Consider the following 10038-nt stretch of genomic DNA (forward strand, 5'->3'; position numbering starts at 1 on the left):
ATGAGCCTCAACCCCTTCAAACCAAAGAGAACAACCCAGAAGTTTAGATATTACAGCGCCACCTCCTGGTATAAGTCGGTTTCTTGAAGAAAGATTCCTTCTGCAGAACTGCGACTTGTTGAAGAAAGATTTATAACGAGGTCTCATCCCCAGAATCAGATATAACCATGTAAAAAGCAAACCTGTAGACCTCTGTGTGCTGAGACACAGTGTGAAGACCAAACACCAGGTTTTACTTTAAATAAAGAACTAAATTCACACAATCAACAGAAAACATCTAATGTAATGTAAACAAATCTGAATGTAATCAGATTCTGAAGAAGGCGAAATCCACAAGAACCCAGAAGACCTTCATCATCATCATCATCATCATCATCATCGTCTTCATCATCATCATCATCATCATCATCTTCATCATCATCATCATCTTCGTCTTCATCATCATCATCATCATCATCATCGTCTTCATCATCATCATCATCATCGTCATCTTCGTCATCATCATCATCTTCGTCATCATCATCGTCATCATCTTCGTCTTCATCATCATCATCATCATCATCTTCATCATCATCTTCTTCATCATCATTATCATCATCATCTTAGTCATCATCATCACACTCACCACAGATCACATAATTAGTAGGAAGAAGACTGCACATCTCACTTAAGATGTGTTGTGATTAGTTTTCTATAAAAGAAGCTCAGACTCAAACGCTAGTTTCAATATGTTATCGTTTCTATGGTAACGACACATTCACAGGAACCTGTACATCCTACAACATTTATGGAAGAAGTTTCCAGTGTCTCTAGTCTGCAGTTACTGCTATGGAGCAGCAGAGCCACCACACAGCTCAGAAAACTGTAAAACCTTTCCATGTACATTGAGAAACCTGAGACTCCACCTGCAGCTTCACCTGCTGCACCACCTACAGCTTTACCTACAGAACTACCCACAGCTCCACTCGCAGCTCCATCTGCAGCTCCATCTACTGCTTCATCTGCAGCTTTACTTACAGATCTACCCACAACTCCACCTACTACTCCATCTGAAGCTTCACCTGCTGCACCACCTACAGCTTTACCTACAGCTCCATCTACTGCTTTATCTGCAGCTTTACCTACAGATATACCCATAGCTCCACTCACAGCTCCATCTGCAGCTTTACCTACAACTCCACCTACTACTCCATCTGCAGCTTTACCTACAGCTTCATCTACTGCTTTATCTGCAGCTTTACCTACAGATATACCCATAGCTCCACTCACAGCTCCATCTGCTGCTTTACCTACAACTCCACCTACTACTCCATCTGCAGCTTTACCTACAGATCTATCCAGAGCTCCATTTACTGCTTCATCTGCAGCTTCACATATATATATATATATACTGTATATATATTCTTATATTTACTGCAGATGGAGCAGTGGGGAAGCAGTAGATGGAGCTGTGGGTAGAAAGTTTAATTGTCTTGTAATAAACCTCCACCTTCTGCTTCAGAAGCCCTCACCCCCCTCACAGCTCCATCAGGTTTCATGCTGCTCCAAGAATAAAGCTCACATTGGTACCGGAAACCAGATGTGCGACCATCAGTACTCTGAAATCGCATGTGATATTTATTAATCTCTATTTGTGTTTAAATTTCTAACCAATCAGCTTGTTATTTACAGAGTAAGACCACGCCCACTTCTTGTATAATTGCAATGACCAATGCAGTACATCACAGAAGTGAATCTAAATACCACTGTAGATATTTCTAATAAAGTGTTTTTTATTAACTCTAGATGATTTTGTGCTTGAACTGATAAAAAGGAAAAATAAGATGATTTTTTTGTAACTGTATTTTATTCATTATGAGATTAAATGTTGGACATCCAGATTATAACAAGCATTAAAAAAATTAAATAAATACAAACATTTGTGACTTTTCAAGGAATTTAATTCATAAAAGAAAAAGAGAAAATGAATGTGTTTTCAAACAACAATAATTATAATTTTAATAATAATAATAAAAAAAGTTTTATTTACAAACAGTGTGAAATTTTATTATTTGTCAATTTATAATGATTAATTTGTATATCATTTATTTATCACAAATAAATGCAGAAGTGAAAACAAGACGTCAGTAATTGTTATTGAACAGCAGGGGGCGGTGTTGGGTGTCATAACTCGCACAACCACAGAAGAAGTGCAGAAGTGTCAGTGACTTTCTTCAACACAGGTAATGTTATGTCTCTATAAATACTGCACTAAGTCTAATAAGTGTATAAGGTGTGTGTGTGTGTGTGTGTGTGTGTGTGTGTGTGTGTGTGTGTGTGTGTGTGTGTGTGTGTGTGTGTGTGTGTGTTTGTTTTAGGACCAACAACCGAGGATCTTATTTATATGATAAGATGGACACTGAGAATAAGGTTGGGGAGCCTGCAGAAACGCACAACTTTGAGAAATATCCAATAACCAACGCGCAGGCGTGTATATATATATATATATATATGTGTGTGTGTGCATGTGTGTGGTTTTAGGTGATCAGGTGTAAAGCAGCTGTGGCGTGGGAACCTGGGAAGCCTCTCTCTGTAGAAGAAGTGGAAGTTGCTCCACCTAAAGATCATGAAGTCAGAGTGAAGGTCCGTGTTCCTGTTCAGCAGTTTGTTTTATAAAAAGCCTTGACTTTGGACTTTCAGGTTTAGTGTGTGTGTGTGTGTGTGTGTGTGTGTGTGTGTGTGTGTGTGTGTGTGTGTGTGTGGTGCAGATAGCGGCGAGCGGTGTGTGTCACACAGACTGGACGTATCTGTATGATTGTGAGAAAGGAGTGAAGACTCTGCCGTTTCCCCTCATTCTGGGTCATGAGGCTGCTGGTGTGGTGGAGAGCATCGGCCCGGGGGTGACCAGTGTCCAGCCTGGTACACACACACACACACACACACACACACACACACACACACACACACACACAACTAAGCGGGTGTGGGTTAGGGGCCTTGCTCAAGGGCCCAGCGGTGGCAGCACACACACACACTACCAGGTTTCACTTGGGACCATAACTTAATTTTCATCTTCTTGCTCATGTTCTTGTTGTTCCTCCTCCAGGTGATAAGGTGATTCCTCTCTTCCTGCCTCAGTGTGGTGAGTGTGAGTTCTGTCTCAGCCCCAAAACAAACCTCTGCTTCAAGAACTGGTGAGTTTCTGTTCTCCATTTTTACACAAACAGCTTTTTACCAAACCTTCCACACTCCTTCTGTCCTCCTCAATAATGACTGGAACGTTGGATTGCTCCTCTGATGACCAGCTGTGATCTCTCGATCTCTCTCTCTCTCTCTCTCTCTCTCTCTCTCAGGCAGAAGACTCAGCAGGGTGTGTTATCTGACGGTACGAGTCGTATCACCTGTAGGGGGCAGCAGGTGTATCAGTTTCTGGGTGTGAGCACTTTCTGTGAGTACACGGTGGTTCCTGAGTTCAACGTGGCGAAGATTCACCGAGACGCACCGCTGGATAAAGTCTGTCTGCTCGGCTGTGGAGTGGCTACGGGATACGGAGCAGCACTGAACATAGCCAAAGTGTGTGTGTGTGTGTGTGTGTGTGTGCAAATCGATGCACGGATAGTTGAACTATCGGCTATCTGCAAATATCCATTCCGACTGGCTTCTGGTCCGCTGTCATTACGAGAGCGACCTCTAGAGGCGAATCACTGACACCATGTGCTGTTTGTTTTGTTTGCACATTTTCATGATTTAGTACTGTTTTTTATAATTTTTTTATGTTGAGAGAAGTTGAGAGAAATCTCACAGTCTGATGTATTAATCTGAAGTTCTGAGCTCGGTGGTCGTCTGTCCTCGTGTCTCGGGTGTGTAAAAGTCTCATCTCTGCAGGTGGACCGTGGTTCCGTCTGTGCCGTGTTCGGGTTAGGCACGGTCGGTCTCGCTACTGTGATGGGCTGTAAAGCTGCAGGAGCCTCCAGGATCATCGGTGTGGACATCAACCCACAGAAACATGAAATCTCCAAGAAGTTTGGTGTCTCTGAGTTTGTGAACCCTGACGATCACAGCAAACCCATTCAGGAGGTTCTGAAGGAGATGACTGGTGGAGGAGTGGACTACAGCTTCGAGTGTGTGGGGAACGTCACACTTATGGTGAATTTTCTCAACTTACAGAAAGAACATCATCTTTTCCCACTTTCTTCTTCTCTCTTCATCTTCTTCATGTTGTCCTCTTATCCTTTCTTATCCTCTGCTCCTTGTCACTCTTGCTCCTCCTGATCATGCCATTTAACAATATAAAGTGTGTATGTGTTTTGTGTCCACCAGAGGGCGGTGTTTGAGAGCTGCAGAGTCGGCTGGGGAACCTGTGTGATCGTGGGATGGAATGAAACAGGAACTCTCTCTCTATCTCCGATCGACATCCTGATGGGACGAACGCTGAAAGGAACCTACTTTGGTGGTAGGAAATGAGAAGGTCATGGTGCAGCAGCTCTCATTTCTTTGTCATTCCATCATTTCATTTTTCTGACAGATACAGAGCGTGTGTGTGTGTGTGTGTGTGTGTGTGTGTGTGTGTGTGTGTGTGTGTGTGTGTGTGTTCTGAACAGGATGGAAGAGTGTGTGTAGTTTACCCAATCTGGTGGAGGACTACATGAGCGGTCGGATCTTGCTGGATGAGTTTGTGACACACACACTCCCACTGGAGGAGATTAATTATGCCTTTGAACTTATGACCAATGGGAAAAGGTCTGTGAGTCACATGACTATAATATGGCCAATAGAACTTAACATAATATTGGCTGTGTATACATTATCTATTCACATCGGTTACTTCTCCTTCATCTATCGCTCTTCTCTCTCCATCTCGTCTCTCTTTCTCAGCATCCGCTCAGTGATAACATTCTGAGTCTCCAGAGTTGAATCTCATCGGAGGTCATCGACCCTGATAACATCATCGGTTACCGTGGCAACAGATTTGCTCTCTGCTGAAGTTTCTGTCAAGTTAGAAAGAAAACTCGGGACAGATGATGTGTGTTTATTTGTTGTTTGTGTTAATGCTGTGATTGTACATAAATATTGTGAATAAATAAAATGTAAAGGTAGTGAGAGTCATAAAAAAATACATAAGAGGAAGCAAAGAATCAACAAAATGTAAACAAACAAACAAATAAGGGGGTGGGGGGATATATTATGAACAGGCACCAGGTGGCGATGTTGAGTCACGAAGTGCGAATTCCCAGAGTTCCAAGATCAAAATGTAACACACACACACACACACACACACACACACACACTCACTCTCTCAAAGACGCGCGTGCTTCAGCACACACCCACACCCACACACCAGGTAATATAATGCTCCAGGATTAATAATAAAAAGTGCAGACTAACTCCTCTACAATAAGAAGTGTGTGTGTGTGTGTGTGTGTGTGCGCGTGTGTGTGTGTGTGTGTGTTTTGCTTTTTAAGGACGTGTAACTGGAGATAACTTCAGAATGGGAACTGAGAATGAGGTAGGAGCAGATTTACTACTGAAGGTTTTTTATGTAAATTATAATTTAAAATCAGATTCAGGGTAGAAAGTCACTGTTCTGAGCCACAGTGAAGCAGTTCAACACAGCACACACCACTCCAGCATGTGTGTGTCATGTAACTTTATGGGAATTTAAATCTCTGTAAAACACACACACACTCACTCAAATTCTTGAACGGTTTTAATTAACTAGCAACAAAATAATAATAATTTATCTGATCAAATCCAGTGCTTAATTATTTTTTTTAATTACTATTAATAATATTATAAATAATATAATTGTTGCCCTGTGTGTGTGTGTGTGTGTGTGTGTGTGTGTGTGTATATAAATGGTAAGATTTGATGTACAAAGTTTGAAGTTCAAAGTTTAGGGTTCTTTATAAACAGGGCAGTGGAATTAAAGCAAAACTTTTATTGGTTTATTTTTAACAGGTGTGTGTGTGTGTGTGTGTGTGTGTGTGTGTGTAGTTGTGATCATGATTGTAACTGACAGTAGTTAAATTAAAGCCGGTTAATCTGCTCGTTATATAAATAAAGGGGCGTGGCCTTTACACACAGTGTACAGATAAAAGATAAGAACAAAGCAAGAAGAAAAAACATGACCTGCTCCAATCTGACAAATCTTTGACACACACTTTGACACTTTGAGACTTTGAGAAAAATAATAATAATAATAATAATTCGTTACATTTATATAGCGCTTTTCTGCAGCACTCAAAGCGCTTTACATATGAAAGGGGGGATTCTCCTCAACCACCACCAATGTGCAGCTTCCACCCGGATGATGCGACGGCAGCTATATTGCGCCAGAACGCCCACACAGACCACAGGGTGAGCACCCCCTGCTGGTCTCACTAACACCTCTACCAGCAGCAACCTGGTTTTTCCCAGGTGGTCTCCCATCCAAGTACTGGCCAGGCTCAACCCTGCTTAGCTTCAGTGGGCAAGCTGTCTTGGGCTACAGGGTGATATGGCTGCTGGATGGAGAAGCCATCACAGATCTCTGGAGTAATGTATAAAGGTTCCTCTGTAAGACTACATGGTACCTGTTCCTCAGGATTCGTCTCTCGATGATTTTAGGTCCAAGGATTCACATGTAACTCTAATGACACTCACAGCACCATTTCCTGTGTGTTTTTATTATTATTTCCCTGTATAATGTTTAATGTAGTGTGTGTCTGTGTGTGTGTGCGTGTGTGTGTGTGGTTTTAGGTGATCAGGTGTAAAGCAGCTGTGGCGTGGGAACCTGGGAAGCCTCTCTCTGTAGAAGAAGTGGAAGTTGCTCCACCTAAAGATCATGAAGTCAGAGTGAAGGTCCGTGTTCCTGTTCAGCAGTTTGTTTTATAAAAACCTTGACTTTGGACTTTCAGGTTTAGTGTGTGTGTGTGTGTGTGTGTGTGTGTGTGTGTGTGTGTGTGTGTGTGGTGCAGATAGCGGCGAGCGGTGTGTGTCACACAGACTGGACGTATCTGTATGATTGTGAGAAAGGAGTGAAGACTCTGCCGTTTCCCCTCATTCTGGGTCATGAGGCTGCTGGTGTGGTGGAGAGCATCGGCCCGGGGGTGACCAGTGTCCAGCCTGGTATACACACACACACACACACACACACACACACACACACACACACACACACAGTAATGTAATGTGACCATGGTCAGAATTTAGCCGATGGTCAGGTGACTTAAAAATACACTCAACTAGACAAAGTGAGATCAAAGCAATAAAGTATGAAACTGTAACAAAGACTCTGTGAACATCAAACAACAAAGTCATGCAGAACGTTTACTTCACATGAACGAAGTTTGTGTGTGTGTGTGTGTGTGTGTGTGTGTGTGTGTGTGTGTAAGACAGATAAACAGTCTGATCCTGGAGCCCCTGGTTGTGTTTTACCCCAGGTGGGGTATTTATATGTTTTTATAAGTGGCATTGGTGGTAGCTTCATACTCCTCAGACGCTCATGGTATCTCCTTCATCCTTTTCTAATGTGAGAATTCCATCAAAGCTGAACAGATGTTTTTCCAGGTTCTCAGGTCTAAATCACTTCTTTACTGAAAGCTTCAGCCGTCCTTCATACATAGTTCTTCTAAAAGCATGCTGATCCTCACTGTGTAGGACTCTGGTGGTTCTGACAGCATGACCTACACAATGCAATGTTTTTTGTGTGGTCATGTGACCAGTTCTTCTCCAGCTGGTCTGGTCTGAAAAGAGACACAAGATCACAGCAGGTGAGTCCATGGATAATCTACGACATGTAGAAGGTCTGCATTGCTGCTGTACTGTAAAGTCCGTCTGGTGAGCAGAAACCTTGTTGTGTTGGAGGAGATTCATGTTCTGAAAGATAAAAAAGCAGTTAACTCAGTCCTCTTGAAGGACACAATCCATGGGTTTCAATGAAGGAACCAGTGAAGGTGTTTATGGAGTATTTTAAACCTGTATCGGGGTGTAGTAAAGCTAGAAGAACATTAGAGAAGTTAAAGATGAAAAAATTGTTTCTTTCCTCCAGGTGATAAGGTGATCCCTGTCCTCCTGCCTCACTGTAACGAGTGTAAGTTGTGTCTGAGCTTAAAGACAAACTTCTGCACCAAGAACTGGTGAGGACAAAGCTACTGAACAAGGTTCCTCTAAAGGTTCCATCCATTAAATCTTTATCTGGATTATGTTTCTCCTTACTGCTCTCTCGCTCTCAGGCAGAAGCTTCAGCAGTGTGTGTTATCTGACGGTACGAGTCGATTCACCTGTAGGGGGCAGCAGGTGTATCAGTTTGCTGGAGTAGGCACTTTCTGTGAGTACACGGTGGTTCCTGAGTTCAACGTGGCGAAGATTCGCCGAGACGCACCGCTGGATAAAGTCTGTCTGCTCGGCTGTGGAGTGGCTACGGGATACGGAGCAGCACTGAACATAGCCAAAGTGTGTGTGTGTGTGTGTGTGTGTGTGTGTGTGTGTGTGTGTGTGTTCTAACAGTCATTAATAGGTAACTTGAACATGCAGTACAGTAACTTATTTCATGAAATGATGTTAATGATTAACTGCTCACTCGTTTTACTGAGGACTTCACACTCAGCTAACAGCTCTAACATTAGACTGTGATCAGACAGCTCTAACATCAGACTGTGATCAGACAGCTCTAACATCAGACTGTGATCAGACAGCTCTAACATCAGACTGTGATCAGACAGCTCTAACATCAGACTATGATCAGACAGCTCTAACATCAGACTGTGATCAGACAGCTCTAACATCAGACTGTGATCAGACAGCTCTAACATCAGACTGTGATCAGACAGCTCTAACATTAGACTGTGATCAGACAGCTCTAACATTAGACTGTGATCAGACAGCTCTAACATTAGACTGTGATCAGACAGCTCTAACATTAGACTGTGATCAGACAGCTCTATACTTGAGCATGTGATCAGACGGCTCTATCTATGAACTTGTGATCAGACTTGTGTTTAGTCAGTTCTACCCAGGAGTTTCTGATTGGACAGCCTGACTAATGAGTTTGTAAACAGACTGCTCTTTCCAAGACCTTGTGGTCAGTCAGCTTTAAAATGAGTCTGTAATTAAACAGTTCTAACCAAGAGCTTGTGGTTGGTCAGCTCCATCAATCAGCTTTTAATCAGACATCTCTATTGATGAGCCTCTGATTGGACAGCTCTATTTAGTAGCCTGTGATCAGACAGCTCAGAAATGAGCCTGTAACAGCTGCCATTCTCCTGCTGTTTGACTGTCGTCTTCCAGCTGGAAGTTAGGAGGTAGTAAGAGCTTCATCTGGCTCTAACTGAAAAGTCAGTATCACTAACCTGCATTTGCTTCTACATTTAACTTTTCTATAACATCATTTCCTGGGCGTGGCCTGAATGAAGTCACTTCTTAGTGCCTAAATAAGTGCATCATTGTGAAAAGCAGAAGCAGTGTAAATACACGATCAATAAACATCACTAGGTATTAATAATGTTATTTAAAATTCTCACACGTGTCTCGGGTGTGTAAAAGTCTCATCTCTGCAGGTGGACTGTGGTTCCGTCTGTGCCGTGTTCGGGTTGGGAGCTATCGGTCTCGCTACTGTGATGGGCTGTAAAGCTGCAGGAGCCTCCAGGATCATCGGTGTGGACATCAACCCACAGAAACATGAAATCTCCAAGAAGTTTGGTGTATCTGAGTTTGTGAACCCTGACGATCACAGCAAACCCATTCAGGAGGTTCTGATGGAAATGACTGGTGGAGGAGTGGACTACAGCTTCGAGTGTGTGGGGAACGTCACACTTATGGTGGGTCTGAGGTTTGGTCTGGACATCATATCTGCTTCACTGTAACTAATCTGCACCTGTTCTTCTTCTGAAGGCAGAGACTGCACATTAGATAAGTGAGTGTGTTTGAATGTGTTTTGTCTCCACCAGAGGGCAGCATTTGAGAGCTGCAGCACCGCCTGGGGAACTTGTGTGATTGTAGGATGGACTGAAAAAAACCTACTGTCAGTGTCACCTAAAGACTTTGTTTTGGGGCGAACACTTAAAGGATCCTTCCTGGGTG

The 10038-nt window shown here is 42.9% G+C and overlaps 1 protein-coding gene across 3 annotated transcripts in view; it reads left to right on the forward strand.

The window, feature by feature from the left end:
* The first annotated feature begins 2146 nt into the window (after positions 1 to 2146).
* The window catches only part of LOC124385887 (alcohol dehydrogenase class-3-like), an 8608-nt gene continuing 716 nt past the window's right edge, over positions 2147 to 10038 (forward strand). The window contains exons 1-10 of one of the 3 annotated variants that reach the window (XM_046849357.1): positions 2147 to 2222; positions 2358 to 2409; positions 2521 to 2622; positions 2748 to 2898; positions 3086 to 3173; positions 3333 to 3552; positions 3865 to 4125; positions 4300 to 4432; positions 4581 to 4719; positions 4855 to 5075. In XM_046849357.1, coding sequence (XP_046705313.1) covers positions 2392 to 2409; positions 2521 to 2622; positions 2748 to 2898; positions 3086 to 3173; positions 3333 to 3552; positions 3865 to 4125; positions 4300 to 4432; positions 4581 to 4719; positions 4855 to 4879 — 1137 coding nt within the window. In that variant the 5' untranslated portion in view covers positions 2147 to 2222; positions 2358 to 2391 and the 3' untranslated portion in view covers positions 4880 to 5075. Of the gene's footprint in view, positions 2223 to 2357; positions 2410 to 2520; positions 2623 to 2747; positions 2899 to 3085; positions 3174 to 3332; positions 3553 to 3864; positions 4126 to 4299; positions 4448 to 4580; positions 4720 to 4854; positions 5076 to 10038 lie in introns of those variants that run through there. The other 2 variants (XM_046849358.1, XM_046849359.1) reach the window with 2 other exon arrangements.

This window comes from Silurus meridionalis, chromosome 5 (assembly GCF_014805685.1).
Source record: "Silurus meridionalis isolate SWU-2019-XX chromosome 5, ASM1480568v1, whole genome shotgun sequence".
Lineage (NCBI taxonomy): Eukaryota > Metazoa > Chordata > Actinopteri > Siluriformes > Siluridae > Silurus > Silurus meridionalis.